Source organism: Agrilus planipennis, unplaced genomic scaffold (assembly GCF_000699045.2).
Source record: "Agrilus planipennis isolate EAB-ADULT unplaced genomic scaffold, Apla_2.0 scaffold6, whole genome shotgun sequence".
NCBI lineage: Eukaryota > Metazoa > Arthropoda > Insecta > Coleoptera > Buprestidae > Agrilus > Agrilus planipennis.
Window position 1 is genome coordinate 699,030 of NW_020439302.1, and position 22,506 is coordinate 721,535.

The window sequence follows — 22,506 nt, forward strand, 5'->3', positions numbered from 1 at the left end:
AATATCATTGACATTATTTTTAGAAACATAATTGTTTACTGATAACAATAAGTAATAAGAATTTTTTATTTTCATTCTAATTACAAGTGAAATGAGGAAGAAACATATACATCTACAATAATAGAAACAACAGTTAATGTCTGATATTTATTTTTGTTAATAAACAATCATTAATCGTAAGGAATGTTGAAATATTTTCAGATTTTGTCATTATTCTTTTTTAATAGGCCACATCTGCCTTATTATTATGTTTCGATGAGTCGGAGGTTCGAAAAATAATTCAGGAATGCAAAAGGGTTCTCGATTATCTCGCTGTAGCAGAAGTTATAGAAACCATGGAAGAACTGGTCCAATTTCTACGAGATCTCAGTCCATGTTTGAGCAAAGTGACGAGGGAAGTTAGTGCCAGAGAAAAAGAGTTAACCCACCAAGTAAACATATTTTTTATTTAAAAAATTATCTAATTCTATTGACTTTTATTTCAGGTTCATGCAGAAATTCTGGTCCGTTGTTTGGAGCAAGTAAAAACGTTAGCTCCAATATTGATATGTTCGATGAAGATCTACATTCACATTATAATGCAAGGTGGCAAAGGGGCCGAGGAGGCTGCAGAAAACAGAAATTATTTGGCTAGACGTATGTCAGACGAAATCAACGAGATAATTAGGGTACGTACACTAATAACGTTATACAATATCTGTTTACTATAATTCGTTTCTGTTTAATGGAATTGAGATATCGTAAATTTGAAACGTATATGCATCAGAGTACTGCAAAAGAACCACACAGAGCACGCGCGACTTAAGTACCATTGCCGATAACCTCGGGGCCCGATGGGTTGCCTACGTCGCAGTGGAACTTTTCGCATTCAATGAACATATTTTTCCTAATAAAATTTTATTTGTTCATTGTTCCGCTAATAACCCATCGGCAAACAGACGGTACCAATTTAGAGGCATATTATCGCATCCCTTGCCACTTCCTAAATAACACCCCATTCGTACTACCCACCGATACACGCACGCAAAAACAAACAAAAGGGAACCAATATCAACAGGTCGTTGTTATTGTTATTTGGAAAATTCTTTAAAAACGATATCGATGATAAGTGACTTTGACTAACTGCATATGTCACTGATAGATTTCGGGGTGGCACTTACCGAGTACGTCTTGGAGACTGAAATCGGCAGTTATTGAGTCCATTTCGGTGGAAAATTGCCAGAGCGATCGCGCACGCACAAACACATCACTCAACTTTTCACGCCATTTGTTCGCGAACTAGGAAAAGTTTCGTTAAAGTTTTCCCGAAGCAATTGTTATTATTATTATTATTACGGTTGGTAACTTTGAAAATATGAAATGTTTATTTGTTTTGTAATGTTTGTTTAGTTACGTGTACGACTAATTTTTTCGGAAAACTTGTAAATTTCGTGGTAAACACATCCGTTTGCTTGGCTTGTGATACGTCGTATACATATGTACAAAATTTAATGAAATATTTTAACAGTTGAACGGCAGCGCGCCTCCCTACCATTGGTCGTTATGCTTATTAGGTATATAGCGGTTAATATATAAAGGTTATTATGTACAATGAGGTACGAGGGGTGGGCAAAATACACCACTTGCTTGCTCATAATTTATGAACCTTAAATAACTAGACTCTATATGGGAATGCTCATGTCTAGATACTAGGAAAAAATTCGATTAATTATTAATCATCAGTGCAATAAAATAATCGAATATCTACGCATATGTATGTGTATGTGCCTAGGAATTTTAACAATTGTTGCATAAGAACGTTAGAGGGTAAGTTTATAGTATGAAATTTTACTCAGAGTTGAAAATTACATCTTCATCTTATCGTCTTAGGCCTAAGTACGCACCTTATACCTTTAGAATGACGCGCTTTCTAATAATAATTAATAATGATTTTAAGTTCTTTGTATTAAAGGGTTTTCATATTGCATTCATATTGTTANTTATTATTATTATTATTATTATTATTGACAAAAACCGATCGCATTTGACAGATTAACCTCATCCTGCAACACTTCACTTCCAACCAAGTACGTACGGTATGTAACGGTACTCCGGGTCAGCTGAAACGTTTGGCTTGGAGTTGTTAAGAGTTGGAACGTTTCATTTACATTTGCACACAAGTTGTAGTACCTATGTGCTGGCTGCAAGTTCTGTACACTGACACCACAAGTCATTCAACACTTGTACGTACTGAAACGGATACAGCTTATTTAGTTGTAATTATTTCTATATTAGGTCTGAAGCTGCTCACCGTTCTTCGTATTCTCCTTGTTGACTCTGTTTACTATTGCTTACTGCCCCATTAGATTCGATAAATCTCAAATTTCGTCCACTTTTCCGCAACCGTTTCAGTTCTTTTGTCGCATTTGTCCTTGTTTGAGATTGTTAGAACGAATATGTGGTCTTCTTATCGTAAAAAATGGCACCAGAACATTACCAGAGTGAATAGTGAAAGACATACATTGTAATAAAAATGATATGCTAATGGTGCATGTAGTGAGTACATGTGTACGTGTGTACACATGTATCGGATAACAGATAACTTGATTTATTAACGTAATTTACGTTTATCTTCTGTCTAGTATAATTGTGTTACTTGGAAAATAAATTTGTTGTTCTCTTGTTTTGTTGTTTGTGTGTCGTATTTATTGTAACTTTTATACCGTATTAACTAAACAATTCGTTCGGTTCTGTTCATCATTACAAAGCAATTATTATCTTAAAGACCGGTCATTTACTGATTACAGTATCGTTAGATTATCGTTTTCTGTATAAACCCACTTATTACTTTGTTTTATGTAATTTCGCTCTAGGACAGGGACTGTTCAAAAGTAAAAATAATTTTCTTGTTTTGTTACACTATTATTACTTTTTATTATATAATCACAAAATATGTGTGTGTGTACTTGTTTGTAGTATGTTTATACTTGCTTCGTAACATTAAACAACGCAATGTTTATAGAATGAAATTGAGAACATAGTTAGGCAACCCAATTTGCACCAGCCTGAGTCAATTTTTATTGAGTACTACTGTACAAAATTACGTTACGTATTTGTATTTCAATATTTAATTAAAATCTTTTCTAGGAATGCTATCTACTAACCATAATATAAAAGCATTTATTATGAAAAATGAATTAATATTATTAAAAGTTATACAACATTTTGTAACATTTGGTTATATTATATTACGTATCAACTTTTTTAAGTGTATATCCATGCTTAATGGTTTTTAGTTGTTCCTTATTGATATTTTTTTTATTTATGTGTTGAAATTAAAATTATATTGGTGCTGTTCTATTATTTTTGAGCACGGCTGTATGTAAACAGTTTTAAATTCATCAATCTGTCGACAGAGGGCGGAAGTTGACTCAAAATAGAAATTAAGAATTTTATCGCTTCCAAACACTGTTTGGTTTTGTACGTTCAAATATTTTTTTATATTTAATGAAACTATTACTTGTATTATCATATTAATGTTAAAACTATTGAAAATATTACTCATATCGTCCAGAAAACTGTGTTTTGTATGAAGAGTGCAAGTAGTAGTTGTCAAGATGGCGCTTAGTTGTCGAATTCATCTAAACAATGACAGAAATCTGATTCAGATTTTTCTGTTTCATTGGAATATACATTGAAAACTGTAGACTTGTAGGTCACTAGTTTGTGAGGTATCAGTGAGGTTTATGATCCCTTAAATGGTGCTGACCGTATAATTATTACTATTTACGTTTCTCAAATTTAAAATTCTGATTTTCATTTACGTAGTTTTTTATCAGTGTTATTCTTTTGTTGTTATATTGTTAAGTGTTTAAAGTTGACATCGAACATGCCTGTCTTCCATACAAAAACAATCGAATCTATTTTGGAGCCTGTGGCACAGCAGGTAAACTTTGTTAATTCAAGGAATAAAATAAGAGTTTTTAATTGTATGCAATTAATTTTTCCCATTTCATTTAAATGACAATGAGTCATATCTATTTTTAAGAATTCGCAGAATAAAATTGCCATGTATTTTAAGTTAACCTGTCGAATCCTGCCTACACTTTGATAACGAAAATACTATCCCATTTTATTATTGCAGGAGTACCTTTATTATAAATGATAATTTTAAACATCTTTCCTGTATTCTCTTGCCAAAACAGCAACTAATCTTAGAAATGGGCGTGGTTATGTAAACAAATGAATTAAATGTTTACTTAATTGTACTTTTTTCAAATTGTTTTCTTTGCTGCATTTTGAATAATATACAATTCACCGACAGTTTGAATTATTTACACAAATAACTTTTACTTTTTTTGAGCTGTGGGTTACATTCACATATGCATGCAGCAAACATTCCTACTTCGGTAGGTATTATTTAAATTAGCGTTGATACTTGCGATACTTGCTTTGCATATTTTTAATGTCATTATTCTTCGTAGGTAGAAAATATTTTAGCCCACCTTAAAAGGTAATGAGGTGGGCTTATGTAGACTAGGTTTATGGGCAAACATTTTTATTCTTATACCTAAATATATAATTTTGTTATTAAAACTTGAAGCTTTTAATAATATTCTCAAATTTACAAAATTCACACATTTTCAACTTCTTTAGTTCATTTGATTTAACTTTTATTTAAAATCATTCGATTATTTTATATGGATATTATATTAACTAATTAAAAACCTAAAGGGGGTTTTAACTTTTATAATATACATATAATTATACATATACAAAAATAAGTACTAAGTATATGAATTTATAATTCAATATTAATAGTAAATTATTCTATCTGATATCGTATATTAACAGAAATGTATACAATACATCTTCTTGTTGTGATGCTGTAAGATCATTAATTCAACAAGGCATGATCTCATAATAAATAATGTAGAACGTGTAATCTCATTGCAACAATTTGACTCTGTTTATTTAATTGAGGCAATACAGGAGGCTATTTATCTTATCAATACATCTCTTTTATTTCTGGTATTAAAAATGAAAATATTATGTAAATATATTATTAGCAAAATTTAATTAAACCCAGCTATTTTTCCCCATTAATTTCAATACATAAAGTTTCATTTAGTATATACAATACATAGTATTCCTAAAGAAGTTGAAAATCTTCTAGTATAGTCTTACGATTAGCAGTCTACGTACTGAGGCTTCTTAGAAAATGTCAAGTTTAAAAAAAATCCTTATTTTTTTCTAAGCTTTACGTTTTCATGTTTAAAAAAGTATATTTTATTTATTGTCATTAGAATGCTTTCGTGACTAGTAAAGAGCTTTTTTGTGAAACACTGGCTAAAATAAACGAGTACTTTTCAAAACATTTTAATTCCAATAAATCCTGTGTGTAATTAGCCATACTGCTCAGAGAATGTTAATGTGTTCGCATATGATTTCCAAAGTCGAATATCTTTATCTTTATTACTAAAATCCATTTATTTCGAAAAGGAATAGTCGTTTCTGTGATTATTTATTTACATTATACGTGCCACACATACTAAATCTATGTTTAAAAAATGTGAAACGTGATTTTAAGAGTGCTAAGTGCCACTTGATTAACATAAATTACATAATTTTTTACTATTTACTCTTAAATTCTTTTAGAAATCCGAATACATGTAAAATTTATTGAATTTATTAAATTCGGTTATATATGTGTAGATATTACTGCAAAAAAGAATTGTCACAGGGCAAAGTAGTACCAGCAATTTCTTATTCTGAAGTGTACGATGTGTTGCGTACCTATTTACAAACAATTCCTTTAAATTTTAACCATTGATATCTATTAAAAAACCATAATGGCCGACATTAGTAACAATACGACAACAATTGAAAAGAATGATGGCCGACAACAGCAACAATCAGAAAAGAATGATGGCCGACAACAGCAACAATTAGAAAAGAATGATGGCCGACAACTGCAACAATTAAAAAAGAATGATGGCCGACAACAGCAACAATTAGAAAAGAATGATGGCCGACACTACGTCATAGTGGAGCAATAAAAATGGCCGACTATTGACAATACGAATAAATGTAGTGTTAAAATCTTTTTTTAATTATATATATAAAATAAAATTATGAGTGCTTTCAGCACAGGGCAAAATCCAACTATTGTTGTCACTGATGTCAATGCTTTAAAGCGCATGAATATAAACAATTACAATCAAAACGTTTTTCGAACAATTTTTAACACAAATAAAGTGATTAAACAAATTGTTCACAAAAGTGAATTTCAACCACTTGAAGCAATGGTGCTAACAATTTCGAGCTCACAGTGACTGATAGGGGGGGAAGAACCAGTTTGTACAAAATTAAAATGCAACTCAATATCTGTAACAATTATAAGTAATGTTTTAAATATTTAAATCAATTTCCGTTTTATAATCAGCCTAGTAAAATCGTGAAGGATAGCGAATCTAGTAGCCTTTGTGATCGTTAATTATTATTACATACACATTATGTATCCCCAAAAATGGGGTAACAAGATATAAATACATAAAGCAATCCATATCGTCGAAAAATCGTTAAGAAAATGCTTCTTGAGCATTTTCTGAACGATTTTTTAAGAACACTTAATAAAGAGATTGCTTTACTACAAAGTGGCCCCGTTTTCTTTATATTTTAGGTGTCTAGGCTAGTGATATTACACGAAGAAGCGGAAGATGGAAATGCTATGCCCGATCTCGAACAGCCTGTCAAGGTCGTTAGTAATGCTGTTCAAAATCTCATTAAGGTAATTAATTAAAAACAATTTATATTTCTGTTTTGATTGTTATTACCATTCATTTTTAATTGGAAAGGACAAGTTTTTATTAAGTTTCAAGAACTCACAGTAACAGTAAATAAGTTTTGATCATTGCAAATTATTTATTAAAGAATTAACAATTATTTAGCTGTTTTTCCTCTGATTGTGAGTATAGGTTGGAAAAGAGACAATCAACGGTTCTGGTGATGAAATATTACGACAAGATATGCCTACCGCCCTAATTCGTGTAGAAAAGTCTTCGAAATTGCTGGAAGAAGCCAGTGCCATGTTGAAACAGGACCCGTATTCAGGACCGGCGAGAAAAAAATTAATAGATGGAAGCGGGGGTATTTTACAGGTATACAAATAAATTATAAACTTTACAGCCTTATTTTCAGTTTCATGTAAAACTACACAAGAAAAAAATTTTATTTCGTTTACTTTTACGTCCACCATCTTTGCTATTGTCCCCAACGAAAAAAGGCTTTCAAAGATTTAATTTTTTCATTAAAAAAAGTTGATATTAGATATACATATGTGCATTTGTTTTTATTAAGAATAAGGTTCACTCGTCGGCCTAAGTACGTATCTTATATCTGCTAACAACGTGCGGTCCTTCTATGGTTTTAAGAAAACTTGATTTATTCTTTTCATACAATTTAAACAAAAAAATACAGATGATTTCTTTAAGTTGCTTTTGTATACTTATTCTGCATTATTAATTTACATAATTGTATTATGTGTAAATGAGCATAAATTGAAACTTATTATTTTCTGTGCTATATAGAAAATAAATGGAGCAGTAGAATTCAGTCCTTATGGTTGTGTTTTCTGTTTTTCTATTTAATTAATTGCGTTTAATGTTTGTTTGGAATAGATTTTCTCGTAAAAAATCGTTATAAAGAATAGTTTTATACGTTAATTAACTAAACAAAGTTAAGGATGTGAATCATTTCTACAGAAATAGAACCGTCGAAGGTGATAAATTACAAATCTAAAAATAAAATTTTCCCGTTCGAAACTTCTAACCGAACAATTTTCAAAATGCACAATTGAATCATAATAAGGCTTTAACTTCAAGAAATAAATCATTTATGCGTGAATCATAATAATTATTAAACAACTTAATATTAATTGTTTTAATGGAATGTAACTATTATTAATGATTCACAATAAATATCTTCAATTACAGACCTTATTTTCCTAATCGGTTATACACACATACATACAATATCATTGACATTATTTTTAGAAACATAATTGTTTACTGATAACAATAAGTAATAAGAATTTTTTATTTTCATTCTAATTACAAGTGAAATGAGGAAGAAACATATACATCTACAATAATAGAAACAACAGTTAATGTCTGATATTTATTTTTGTTAATAAACAATCATTAATCGTAAGGAATGTTGAAATATTTTCAGATTTTGTCATTATTCTTTTTTAATAGGCCACATCTGCCTTATTATTATGTTTCGATGAGTCGGAGGTTCGAAAAATAATTCAGGAATGCAAAAGGGTTCTCGATTATCTCGCTGTAGCAGAAGTTATAGAAACCATGGAAGAACTGGTCCAATTTCTACGAGATCTCAGTCCATGTTTGAGCAAAGTGACGAGGGAAGTTAGTGCCAGAGAAAAAGAGTTAACCCACCAAGTAAACATATTTTTTATTTAAAAAATTATCTAATTCTATTGACTTTTATTTCAGGTTCATGCAGAAATTCTGGTCCGTTGTTTGGAGCAAGTAAAAACGTTAGCTCCAATATTGATATGTTCGATGAAGATCTACATTCACATTATAATGCAGGGTGGCAAAGGGGCCGAAGAGGCTGCAGAAAACAGAAATTATTTGGCTAGACGTATGTCAGACGAAATCAACGAGATAATTAGGGTGCTTCAATTGACCAGTTATGACGAAGATCAATCTGAACTTGACAATCTAACGGTGCTAAAAAAACTCCAGAACGTTATACAAAATAAAATAAATAACGCCAATGATTGGCTTACGGTACGTGTATGAGACATTTAAAATTATTTAATCAGGTTATTGACATATTTACTTTTTCCAGGATCCACATGCTGTTAAAGGAGGCCTCGGAGAGAAGTCTTTACGTCAAATAGTCGAGGCAGCTCAGAAGGTAGCTGAAAGGTAATAATAAAAAAACCGTTTAAATTAAATCATATTAAGTAATCATTTTGTTTCGCAGGTGTTTACCAAAGGATGCTCATGAAATTAGACGACTTTGTTCAGAAATAACAACGATGACTGATGCTCTTTGCGAACTTCGCCAGGACGGTAAGGGGGCTACGCCACAAGCAGAATCTCTTGCTCGCAGCATACGGGACAAGTTGGGGCAGTTGCAGCAGGCAGTATTAAATGCTGTTGTTGCTGTCGATAAAACAGGTCTCCAGCAAGCAGCACACACTGTGCAAGGAAGGTTAGTACTGATAGAAATAAGCGAATTTGACAATTTCCCTTTATATTGATACCATTTTCTGTAATATTTAGACTAGAACAGGCTCGAAAATGGTTGTCTAATCCAGCCCACGACGATAAGGGACTAGGTCAGAGGGCTATCGCTTTGATTGTGGACGAAGGTAAAAAGGTAAGTAATTTTTTGTAATAATCGTATATTGTCTTTTACAAATTAAATGCTTTTACTGTAGGTTGCTGAAGGTCTTCCTGGTATCCAGAAGGCCGAAATTCTTCAGTTGTGTGATGAAGTTGAAAGTTTATCCAATCAGTTAGCTAATTTGTGTGCCCAAGGCAGGGGCGACACTCCTCAGGCTCACGAAATTGCTCGAAAATTGTCTCAGAAACTAAACGAATTGAAGGAACGAATCAGTGCGACTGTGACAAACAGGGTTGTTGAAGATTTTATAGATATCGTTACGCCGTTAAAACAATTTACAGACGCCGTGTTGGCCCCCGAAGGTACTCCCAATCGCGATCAGAATTTTTCTGACAAAGCAGCCGCTCTTCAACAGTTTTCTAATCGGGCTGTTAAGACAGCTAAAATGGTAGCAGCAGGTAAATTGTCTAACTATTTATTTAATAATATTGCACACTAAATTATAATACAAACAAATTTAGGAGGCAGTGGTGGTAACAAGAAGCTTGCAGAGGCTCTTCAAAATGTTGCGAATCAGGTAGAAAGTCTTACGCCTCAGTTGGTTTCTGCTGGCAGTATCCGGCTTAACTATCCTACATCGAAAGCAGCCGATGAACACTTCGAGAATCTGCGGCAACAATATGCAGACACGTTACATAAGGTGCGAGACTTGTGCGATGAGGCCACGAATTCAGGAGACTTCATAAAAGCGTCAGGTATGAATTTATCATAAAAGGATTCTCTCAGAAATTATTTTAAAAAAAGTAAAACTTATCAAACTTATCTTTGTTCTTTTTGATGTAATTTTTATATTGTTTATTTCAGAGGAGCAAATGAAAAAGCACACTTTCTTATGCGAAGAAGCGATTAAAAATAAGCAACCCCAGAAGATGGTGGATAATACTTCAGCAATTGCTAGGTTAACGAAAAGGGTTCTTCAGGTGGCTAAGCAAGAGTGCGACAATTCCGAAGATCCTCATTTTATACATGAACTGCAAGCGGCTTCAGATACATTATTAAACTGTGAGTTTTTTTTTGTGGTTTCTCTTATATAAAAATTTATCAATTTCGATTGTTTTCTTTTTTTGATAGCTGTCCCAGTAATGGTTCAAGATGCTAAACAAGTGGCCATTAATCCTTCGGACCATGCTGCGGTGTCTCGTTGGAGGGAATCCAATAGAGGTGTAAGTGTAATTTTTTAAAATATAATTATTTTTTGACATAACATTTCAACTATTCTTATTTATTGCAGTTATTAAATGCAGTGGGTCAGGTTCGCAGAGCAGTTCAGCCTGATGTTCCACCCCTACCTGATATTAATAATCTGCATTTGGGTAAGTACTTATCTTAAAGATATTACGAAAATGAAAATTAATTTGTTTTAATTTTTCATTAATGTACATTTAACATTGTTAGAATAGAAGTGATAGGTAAAGTATTTATTTTATTTTGATTTTACAAATATTTCCGTTGTGTGGCACTTTTCTCTTATCAGTAAAATATGTCTTGGTTACGGTTTCTAGTTTTACTTCTGTCAATCTAACAAACGGTTTCTGGTTCCTTTTCTGTCATACTAACATACTTGGTACTTTTGATTTATTTTGTCTCCCGTCAATTCAATTGTCTCTTTCAACTTTTCTTTCAGAGCCGCCTATTGAAAGAACTTACTTCACTGAGAAAGGTATAAGGTTTTTTCCGCTTAAAGCTTAACTCATATGTCTTAATTAACTTGTTTTAATTATTATCCAGCGAAAGCAACTGCGTAACACTTTATTTAGCGTTTTCAGTACAGAAAAATCCTAAGGTCCTGATCATTTATTAAATTGTTTTATTTTTTACCTCTTTTTCTGCTCAAGGCTTTTAATGTATCAAGTTTAGGCATAATTTAAACAGCGCTTTCAGTGGATCATTAAAGTCATCTCATTACTTTTTATTTCTTTCCTTTTTCTAAAATGCACTTACACATTTTGGTGCATAAAGGTACTATTTTATAATAAAATCTATCCAAATGCAAATTAACAATCTTTTAAAAGAACAAAGCTGCAGTAAAACATTGTTAATATATAAAACATTTTTTGGGTTTTGGTGACTATTAATCTTGTCAATAATATTGTACATACACAAATTTGCGCTACTAGAGTAATTATTTTTCCGGGTTTAATTAGATAGTATTTACTAATCAAAGCGGTGTTTACGGTTGTTTATTAGCGCCTTTTTCATCACTTTACATTTATTTTCTTTTTGTATACTCACCAAACTTACGTGCTTATTTGAACGCTTGTAGTTGGTGAACCGTTACGTAACACTCCAACGCCGGGAGGTGAGTCTGGTAGACTCACCCCCCATTCTCCTCACCAATACGGCAGAGTCAGCCCACTTCCCAAGTGGGCTCGAGGTAGCACAACTTTCTCTATTTTTTTGTTTTAGCCATTTTAGATTTCATTTTATTCGAGTTATTTTACTAGGAATCAAGAAAATAGTTTCAGTCACTATCTTCTAACGTTTAGAAAATTAATTTTAAAAAATATTCTTTTTAATCCTTTCATTTTTTTCCTTTTCGATATATTTTGCAATATTCAGAATATTAATTTTAAATCACACTATTTATTTTGTCTGTTTTAATTTTTCAAAATTAATGTTTTAATTAAAAAAATATATATATCTGGCATTATAAAATGCAATTTGCTTATTGATATTCTTTTTGGCTTTCTAACGCTTCGTTTAGTTACATATTTCCTTTTGTTTAACATTCCTTATTTATATGGCATCTTGCATCATCATTATCTCGTAGAGGAAAATCCCGATCTTCTTTATCAGGAACTGTCTAATAACAATCTAGAACAAGGTAATTAGTAATGTTTGTGGTCAGTGCATTGGGCTTGTCTATGGCTTTTTATATTTGCTCTAGTTGTAGGCTTAGGCATATTTGAAAATGTTAATTATTATTTTCGCTTTGCCTGTCTAGGTATGTAATTAAATATTTTAGTTTTCAATTTTGTTTTTATTGTCGCGTTGTTCTTGGGCCTGCTCTGAATGTGCTGTAATTACTGCTTTAGAAATAATGTCTTTGTAGGTATATGTTAATCTATTTTCTAATTGAGTGGATCAATTTGGGTGTTAGTTTGTAACTGCTCTGTCATCGTTATTAGTTTTTTGCCTGTTATATTTGTCTATATCATGTATCAAGGTCTTAATTATTACTATTTTTGCTTGCGATTTTACAAGTCATTTATTACATCGATCTTCTAAAAATCAATTATTATATAAAAAACGTTTGTTTGGTAATCACAATATATTTTAACCAATATTTTTCATGCTTACTCAGGATATTATTATTCATTCATACCACAGTACGTGGACGAAGACGGTAATTATATTTGCTAATCCGTAAATGTTTATAAATTTGTGAATTCTGCCATAAAAATTAAAAAAAAATTGATGTATGTTGTTGTTCTTGCATTATAATGTAGGTATACTATAAAAGGCGCATGTGGAATGCATTTTTAGTGATATTTTGTGTGGAATGTTCTTGACTTTTGGGTTTTCTTTTAAAAGAATCTGCTCCACCACGTCCACCACCACCTATGGAGGACGGGATTGCCCCAATGAGGCCACCACCACCAGAAACTGACGATGAAGATGATGTTTTCAAACATGCCCCAAGTTCTAGTCAACCAATTATGGTAACAACTACGTTAATATTATTTTTCTAAAACGTGGAATATCAATTTGATTTCATTTTAATTTAAATATGAGAAAATTTTCTTTATTATAAATAGGTTGCTGCCCATAATTTGCATAGAGAAGTAAGGCAGTGGTCTGCCAAAGATAACGAACTTATAGCAGCTGCTAGGAAAATGGCCCTGCTTATGGCCAGATTGTCCGAACTCGTTCACAATGACGATAAGGGTGAGTGATTACTACGAAAAANAACTTTTTTGTAATTAATCCTACAAGACGTATATTCTAATTTTAAAAATGTTTTTTTAGGTAGCAAGAGGGAACTCATAGCAACGGCCAAAGCCATAGCAGAAGCGAGTGCTGATGTAACAAGAATCGCCAAACAGCTTGCTCGAGAATGCACGGACAAAAGGATCAGGACTAATCTCCTTCAAGTTTGTGAACGTATTCCTACAATTGCAACCCAGCTGAAAATTTTGAGTACCGTTAAAGCCACTATGTTGGGAGCCCAGGGTGAGTTTTTAAATAAATCTTTATTGTATGTGCTTGTATAAATTAAGGAATTAATTAGATATTAATTATTTCCTTAAGTTCACTCACAGCGTCTTCATTTTATTTATCATATATCGCCAAAAATAATAACCGTTTACTAACATTAAGTGTAAAATATGGCGCTATTTCGTTACACTGCTTGTGTATGTATTAATTATTTTTGTGTATGCTTATTGCGATACATAACTATCTAATTTATTGGTAATGGTTCCATATCCCTAAAAATGAGGTCTCACATTCATTGTTTATTAATTTTTGTTAATTATCTGCGTCTAAATTTGCGTAAGTCGTAATCCTCTAGGTACCTAAATAAATTTTATGTGCGTTTCTTACATTAACAACGTAATAGTACCGCCTGTGGCCGAAATTCTGCCAACTGTGGTAAAAGAAGGGTATTGCAAGGGGTCCGGACAAGGATTCACTTAAAACATCCCTACAATTTTAGTGATATGAAAATCACACAATGAACTTTTTCAATATTCTCGATTTTTCTTTACATACAGACACATTTACCTGTTATTTGATACCAATTATGACCATACATATGTATGGAAATGATAATCGCGAACTAGAACTTTACTCGTAAAAAATTCAGGTACGCACGCGTGGGCTGTATGACTAGTCGTTCCGCACTCTTAAAGAATGCCGAGACCTTTTCCCTTTTATTTACATGCTTGTAAATACATACTGTAAATATTACGCAGTCATTTTTTACTTGCTTACTAAGGAGGAAAGCCAGGAATACCTAAAAAAGGTAAAGCACTTAGCCTTCCGTATCTTCCTGTTGTGGTTCTTTTATTTTAAATTTCTTTAAGGCTTACATTTCACTTTAATGCACTGTAGATCATTATTATTAAAATTTGTGTCGAATTTGCATCAACAATTTAACATTTTCTTTACTTAAGTACAGAAGTCCTGAATAATAATAATAATACTATCATGAAGGTGTAGAATATTTTTAATTACTTACCATAATCGTCTTGTGGTTTCTGCATGGTGGTGTTATGCTAGTCTTTTTTATTTAATTAGATGTTTACAACTCAGTTATCATTCTTGTCTATTGCTAACATGTGCTTTGATTTGTGGTGTTTATTTATCAACATTTTCATAATGATTTTGTAGTTTCGTTTCAACGTTTTACTTAATTATCACATTTGTTTATTAACATTAATTCATACTTTTTTCTATTAAATGCTTTATTACTTTCTTGTTGCGATTATTTAAGCATTGGTCATGTTTTAGACTGTTTTTATTTGTGTAAGGTATGTTTTCTTAAGTGAACGATTAAGTAAGGTATTTATTGTGGTTTTGTAATTAAGTATTAAAGAAGACATTTCTTTAAAAATTGCCACTATATATTTACTTAATTTTCAGTTTTGAATTATTTCATACACTTTCGTTTTTTACTTTTATTAATTCATTATATTTTAAGTTCTTTAAGTTCTACTATTTAATTATCCATAATCTAAGTTGTACGAATGTGCTGTAATTACTGCTTTAGAAATAATGTCTTTGTAGGTATATGTTAATCTATTTTCTAATTGAGTGGATCAATTTGGGTGTTAGTTTGTAACTGCTCTGTCATCGTTATTAGTTTTTTGCCTGTTATATTTGTCTATATCATGTATCAAGGTCTTAATTATTACTATTTTTGCTTGTCATTTATTACATCGATCTTATAAAAATCAATTATTATATAAAAAACGTTTGTTTGGTAATCACAATATATTTTAACCAATATTTTTCATGNCCTCCGTTTTGAGTCGTATGACTTGCATTTTGTTGTTGTGTGTTCCACACTTGTTTGCAAGTACACTTTCGACACGACTCCATACTGATAAGACAGAGCCCGAAACGACGTTGTAAGTGCGTCTTCGCAACCCGACCTCGCAGTCGTGTCCCACACTCATGTTCCGGCAATTACCTTGCCAATACGCATGCGAACATGTAGATACTGATGCTTCGTGTTGTTGCGTCCACGCTTCTTGTGCCTCATCTGACTGAACCTATATTAACATAAAACGCCCTGATTATTATTGAACTAAAACTAAGGGATCATTTTTAGTTACCTTTTTGTATTTTTTCTCTAATTCGGCTAAGCTCTCTTGTCGAAATTGTAGCCCAGTGTTCGGCCTGTACACGTAGTACATTTGATCCTTCTTCGATTCGGACTTCTTTTTCACACCTGTATCAATGGCCACAGCCAATATGGCAGTATGTTTGCTGTTTCTGATTTGATGAGAAATGTAAAAACCTTCTTTAGCGCCAGTCAACTCTGACCATTTTTCTATCGCTTCGTCCCATGACATTCCTGAAAATTAGAAATAATTTGTGATAGTTATAGACCATATTAAATGACATTTTAATAAAACATTAATAAAGTACATTAATTACTTTGGACCAATGTTTTATCCATAAATTTAGACATTATAAAGGCTTTCAGTAAGTTATGTATTCGTCACGACTTATAAATACAAAACCGTTAACTTTAAAATATATGTCCATGTATAGTTTTTTTTATTAATTTTGTGTTATTAAAATTCAAGTTAGAATAGAATGAATACCTCTTTCAACATGCACTGTGTGGAATTCTGTGGGAGCTGTACCAGTGGCGTGCTTTCTAAGAAACATTATCGTTCGTACCCTTTTTACTTTTTCTCCAGACGCGCCCAAGTCCAAAATACCTGTAAATAAATAATTAGATAGTTTTTAAATTTTAATGCAATGAAGGCCGTCAACAATTATTACTTGCCTAAATCGAAACGTCCTGTTCTCTTTGCCTGCGTTACGATAGCTGCCAGGGTATCCGTAAAATACCTGTAAATAAAGACAGCTAAAGAAGTTCTTCCTGTTTAACTTAATTTATTTAGTTTACCTAAACAGCCTATTTTGCAAGTCAACTGGCATACCGAGTATTCTATTAAGGAACTTTGACATATTATTGTAGTCTTTATCAAGCGACAGGACACCTGGCATCGTTTCACTATTGACAATAACACCAACACCAACTAAAGCGTCTGCAACGTCTTTGAAAAAGTCGCCCTTGTAATCTTGCGGAGGCGGCACGACCGGTGCCTGTTATTAAAACGCATTAAATTATTATAACCGTTATATTTATCGTAAAATTATAAGGTACGATAATTGACCTAAAATGAACACAATAGATAACAGTTTTAATTTCTTTTTACTTACGTCATACCCCATGATTGCTTTCATGGTCGCCTCCAAAGCCGCCCTACCGTACTTGTTATCTATGTTGAATTGACTTAAGTCGCGGGTTTCAGTAGCTCTCCTGTCTCCGTGAGTTAAAGCACCTGTGAGTTGTAATATATGTGATTAGATGTCATGTTCGTTAATATGGTTTAATTAATTTAATTTTATCACAATTATAAGTTACGTATCTGGAATGAACTGAGTTGTAACTCTAATAAAAATAATAATTATTTTAGCATTAACATATGCATTCGTTACTATTCTTGAACTGTTTGTTTAAATAGTTAGGGGGGCGGGTTACTTCGAAATGAAACATGAAATTAAGTGAATGAACTTTTTAATTTTTATCACGTTTTAGTACACCACGATGTCAAAATATAGGTACATTACATATCACACAAAATTTCGTTACACAAAAAACAGGTATAACAAAGAAAAAAAAATTGTCAGTGTTCCAAAAAGAACAAGGACATACCTATACCTGTATGTATATTTATTTATAAATATCAATATATGAAACAATGTCTTCATGTTGTGCCGGGAGATGAACTATTTTACACGTGATTTTTAGTAAGGGGCAATAACGATCATAGGATAAAATAAGAAATAAACAAGGGGAAAAAGGGAAGAGGGGAGGGGAGTGATAATGAACAAGATGAAATACAGAAATAACTAGCAATCGTCCTAAGGGATAAAAAACGAACCTATGCTTACTTACATCAAATTTCATAAATACGTAAAAAATAAAAGCTAAACGAAACCTATGTCTAATGCTGGTCGATCTTCCTTTGTATTTTTTTTTAATATGAAATATCGGCAACAGCTTTATAAAGAAAACGTATACAAAAACCACACTAACAGCGCAGCAGCAAAAATATCTATAATAATGATCTACTACCTAAATAGTCCGTTTTGTTTTCGTACTATACAATACAAAATAGTTAAAAACGATTCGTTANTTATTTGCTTACCTAAACTTTCCAGTCTTTTGGCAACGATGCTCGCGAATCTTCGTTCGCCTGCTAGATCAGATATAAGAAATATATACTCGGGAGCATTAACTTGGTTACTACGATGCGTCCTTCCGAATTGTTGAATGGCTCGGTCCGCAGACCACGGCAATTCTAACGTAATATGAACCCGTCGTCTCTGATTGCGTGCCCTCCTATCGCTCTGTAGCGAGATACCGCTAGATGCCGCTTCCGATATTATCGCGACGTCTTTTTCGCCGTCCATGAAGCGCTGTTTTTCGGTCAGATTCAACGTTTCGAGCGGCACGTCAATTTCTGATCGACTCTCGTACTGAATACCGTCTTCTGTTTGTACAACTCGACCTAGAAACATTCAAATTGTGAATAGGGGACTGCATACATAGATAAAATTAAAAAGACACAAAATATAACGTCCTCAGCTCTCATAATCTAAGCACACTGGGCACCTGAAGGTGTTAACTATAAACATAATCGAAATTAATCAGGTCCAGCGTTTCGGCTGAGTTAACTCCTTCCATCCCTTGCTAAGGCAGTTTCTCATCATTGGACGTTAAATATGTACTTTGTTAAGTACGTAAGAAAGAATAAATCGAACCTTTTCGTCCTGTCATTTCGGCTACATTTTCGGGTCCGCCTAACTCGTCTATCAACTGGTCCAACGTATTAGGTGGTAATTTTTCTCCTAATTTTTCAATTTTACTAAGCAACTCCTCTTTCATATTACACGCACGTTCTATTGCATCTTTAGGCGGTGCAATCCTATTGGCATCGTTTGGAACACCACCATTCGTCTTCCCTAAAAAGCGAAAACCGTTAAATCAATATTCTTTTTGCGATCGTATAAGCAAAATATTTATTACCTTTATTTGAACCCTTTTTAGCAAGTAAGAGGGCGATTTTATCCTGCGTCGAGGTCGGTTTCTTTGCGGCCTTCTTGTGCTTCTTTCCCTTCTTTTTGCGATTCCACGGATCATTATCTGAATCACTATCCGAGTTAAACGGATTGAAATCGCTGCTCACATTCGAGTCGGAATGTTCTTCGGAAATCTCAGACTCAATATCTGACATTTTATACTCGGAACCGGATGTGTGCTCCGAATCGCTGTCAGACGTCGACCACTTGTTACGTTTCACTGCCCGCACGGCCGCTTGTCGCACTTGAAGAAAAAAAAAAACATCGAAATCAATCTGATTGTATAATAAACTTTCGTTAGCTAAATTTATACTTACTTGGTTTTCGTTTTTTAGACGAACTATTCCCGTCGTCTGTTCCGTTTGTAACCTTTTTCACACTAGAAGGAGGGGGCTCTAAACCTAATAATCTATGTATTCTACTTCTATCAGGCGCGGGGAAATGTTTTTCTACTAAAGTTTGAAATACGCCTAGAAAAATATTCTTTTAATTGCAAATCCTTTTTTAACTCTTTCTGTTACCTTTAGCTGTTGAAACGAAATCTGACAATTCACCGTCATCTCTTTCCAACTGCTCTAATGTTCTTGCCTCTCCCGTACTTTGTAAACCAATCACAACACATTTTCCTGCCAACGAATCAAATTGTAATACAACTTTTAAATATAAACAATAACGAACTTACCGCATTTAATGGCTTCGTGCGCTGTACCAACAGCGTGGGGCACTTTTGCGGCTATACATAGATATTTAAAGAACCGCTGATGTGCCGACCAAAATTGTCCCCACATGGTCTTCCGCATCCGGTTTTCTGCGTCCACAAGTTCCGCGGCCTCATGAAACTTTTGCATCGCTTCTACCCACAACTTAACGCTAGCATCGTATACTTTTATAAAGCTCTCGGACAAAGGAACCTCTTCAATCTTAAAAGCTACACCATGAAAACTTAACTGTCTTGCTATGTACATACCTTAAATACAAAAGAGAATTACTAATTAATAGTAAAATTATAACGTTACATGTATCCGAATTTATTATTAATAACATAGAATGTAGTAGACTGATTATAGTTATTTTCATGATTGTACCTCTTAATTTCATATCCATTGCTACGATTTCCATAGCACCTACGCCCCTTTTTTCGACAGCCGATATGAAGTCCGCAAACTCTTTGAAGGGTGTGCCCTCTCCCCACATTCCCAACCTGACCATGTAGGCCATATTTCTGGGTTCGGAAGCTCCCGTGGCCGAGGCATAAATCACTCGCGATTTTGGGAGCTTATTTTGTAGCTCGAGTACGGTCAAACCTATAATACATCAAACATAAAAAAGAAAACCACGGAATTTATTAAGAATAACAATTGAAATATAACAAGATACTGTAAAATAATGCCCTCAGCTCTCATAATCTTTGCACATCGGGCCACTGTAATCGTCGGCGTTTGATGCAATCCACTGTTACATCAAGAATATTTGTTACTAACCGACAAGTACCTCCCCTTGCAATTTCTTTTTTCATCACTGGGCATACAAAACTGTAGTCTTGATTTATATTTAGTGAACTACCTACCGGTTTTTGTGGGCTTTGACGACCCTACAGGGCACAAATTTTTTGCACGGTGACACTCGTCAAATATAATAGGCCCGTCGAAATCTGGACCACACCACTGAAGTAACTGTTTCAGTCGCGATTTGTACTTGCCACCTGCACTGTTTGATTCACCAATTAATGCTGAATACGTCGAGAAAATTACGCCCTTCTTTACGTTTCCATTAACAGCCGAAGAGATCTTGGCGTATTTGAATTTGTTAAGAGCGTGAACTTCGATTTTGCCAGCGCCAATATCCTTTAGGTCCCGTTCGGCATCATATTTGAGATCGTTCGATACGGATATCCAAAGCGCCCTCTTCCGACCTTTCAGATAGTTTTCGAAGATTATGCCCGCGATTGTACGACCTTTTCCAACACCCGCACCGTCACCTTTAATGAAAATATTTTGGTAATTTCACTTTTTTGTAATCTCAAGGATCCGACTAAAGTAAAATTAACTGATAAATTATATTAGGTTTCAAAAAACTACCTATTAAAAAGCCTGCCCTAGTCCCGTCAGGTAAAAGATGTTCATGTTGTTGAGAAGCATATGTTATACTCTCCAGTTGTAAAGCAGACAATTGGCCTGTTTTGATGGTTTCTTCTGGTATTGACAGTTTATACCTGTAACAAATAAAAAAAGGACGCGTAAAAATTCCAAATTTTTAAAAATAATTGAAAAAAAATTACCAAACGTCTGCGGGTGCAACAGAAGACAACGAAGCGGTTTCAACAACCGGATCGGGATGTTTTCGGCCTAATTTGAGTTTAGCAGGCATATAGTCGGCATACGTTTCAGCCACACCTAGCTCTTCATCATCTACCTGTAAATTATCAATTTATAACTTAAAAAAAAAAAACAAAAAATAAAGTAGATAAAAACATTGTTTACGAATTCTTTAAACATTTTACCTCTTCTTCTTCGTGTGGCGTCTGCAACGGTTTGTCATGATTCATCCACATTGAAGCAACGGCCTTGTTACTTAGCTGAGGCCCCCAAGGTGGTCCCGCGGGATTCGAGTAAAATAACGCTGACATATTTTGAAGAAATGGATTTTGCATATAGGGATTGTTCATACCCAAACTTATGGCGGCCATTTCCACTGTCATAAAAATAAGAGAGGTCAAACTGCCTTCCTTTTCTCGGTAAAATTTTTTATAACATAGTCAACACCCTTAATATAGAAATGCCATTAAACGTGTATTTAAGCATAAGAAATGTTAATATGCCATGCTATGTAATACTCATTTCATACCACCATACCTTGTTTATCTTTCTTGGTAAACAAGACGGTAGTATAAAACATGAGAAAATATAGTTATTTTAGAAAAACACAAACGTACACAATAATAAGGGAAAAAATTAAAATATGAGGAATTGAACAATAACTGCAGGTGCAGCCAAATTAATATCTACATTGCCTGAAAACGAAAATAACAAATTAACACCAAACGAAGAAGTGCTCAATAACTAAAAGAAATTGCATGCCAACTTTTGACTTTTAATCGATTAGAGAATGACTTACTCTGCTGCAAAAGTTGTGCAGCGTTGAGGCCGCCCGCAGGGGGAAACATACCCCCCATATTCATGGCCCCCCCCAGACTGCTCAGCATGTTGGCCATTGCGGCCATGCTGCTCATGCTCCCATATGGGTGTGGGGCACCCACTGTAAAAAATTCCCATACCCTTGTCAAACAATCTGTTTCCTCAATTTAGCAGCCTACGCGTATGCGCTCATACAGATATACAAATGCAGTATTCAAACTTTAATGCATAAATTGAATTTTCAAATTATATTCTTAGTTTATTAAAAAGAACCAACATTTGTAAAATTTGATTTATATATACAGAGTGCAATTATATGGTTGTAACCGCTTAAAAATACGTAATCAGCTCAAAAAGGTCTTATCTAATTCTGAAAGAATGTGTAGTGTAAATTTCCAGTTGCAAAAATGTCTATTGGTATGCTAACAGATTTAAATCAAAATTTTATAAAAATATTGTTTTATTGCCAATATTATTTTGTTAAGTTACACCTTTTGCAAATATTAATTAGGAAACTCATATTGGTTTTTAGCATTTCCCCCCTGCATATACATAAAATAATTTTATGGAAGGTTAATATTACTTTTTCTTTCTTAGTTTATTTAGGTAAATAACTTTTATT

The 22,506-nt window shown here is 33.3% G+C and overlaps 3 protein-coding genes across 7 annotated transcripts in view; 1 reads left to right on the forward strand and 2 right to left on the reverse strand.

Annotated features, from left to right (window-relative positions):
• The window catches only part of LOC108743440 (myelin regulatory factor), a 25,517-nt gene extending 24,189 nt beyond the window's left edge, over positions 1-1,328 (reverse strand). The window contains exon 1 of the mRNA XM_025978438.1: positions 1,161-1,328. Coding sequence (XP_025834223.1) covers positions 1,161-1,203 — 43 coding nt within the window. The 5' untranslated portion in view covers positions 1,204-1,328. The remainder of the gene's footprint in view (positions 1-1,160) is intronic.
• A 2,333-nt stretch (positions 1,329-3,661) lies between these two features.
• LOC108743532 (vinculin) lies at positions 3,662-14,544 on the forward strand. Of its 5 annotated transcripts, XM_025978505.1 has the most exons (19): positions 3,662-3,925; positions 6,662-6,769; positions 6,957-7,139; positions 8,238-8,441; positions 8,496-8,795; positions 8,857-8,936; positions 8,995-9,225; positions 9,297-9,393; positions 9,455-9,818; positions 9,882-10,115; positions 10,225-10,422; positions 10,492-10,583; positions 10,652-10,733; positions 11,045-11,080; positions 11,684-11,794; positions 12,191-12,244; positions 12,955-13,082; positions 13,179-13,308; positions 13,390-14,544. In XM_025978505.1, the coding sequence occupies exons 1-19, from the start codon at positions 3,869-3,871 to the stop codon at positions 13,632-13,634; spliced, it is 2,934 nt and encodes a 977-aa protein (XP_025834290.1). In that variant the 5' UTR covers positions 3,662-3,868; the 3' UTR covers positions 13,635-14,544. The 5 variants fall into 5 exon arrangements, with proteins under 5 accessions (XP_025834290.1, XP_025834292.1, XP_025834291.1 ...); XM_025978507.1 differs by lacking the exon at positions 12,191-12,244 and having other exon boundaries at positions 3,663-3,925; XM_025978506.1 differs by lacking the exon at positions 11,045-11,080 and having other exon boundaries at positions 3,663-3,925.
• A 570-nt stretch (positions 14,545-15,114) lies between these two features.
• On the reverse strand, positions 15,115-22,159 carry LOC108743629 (protein strawberry notch). The gene is made up of 18 exons (XM_025978504.1): positions 21,865-22,159; positions 21,251-21,441; positions 21,029-21,162; positions 20,829-20,962; positions 20,318-20,728; positions 19,836-20,054; positions 19,433-19,717; positions 19,272-19,376; positions 19,068-19,220; positions 18,698-18,994; positions 18,433-18,633; positions 17,817-18,179; positions 16,825-16,946; positions 16,508-16,707; positions 16,385-16,449; positions 16,197-16,316; positions 15,702-15,943; positions 15,115-15,638 (listed from the first exon to the last, which is right to left on the reverse strand). Exons 1-18 carry the CDS (start codon positions 21,977-21,979, stop codon positions 15,363-15,365), a joined length of 3,633 nt encoding a protein of 1,210 aa, XP_025834289.1. The 5' UTR covers positions 21,980-22,159; the 3' UTR covers positions 15,115-15,362.
• Positions 22,160-22,506: the final 347 nt, after the last annotated feature.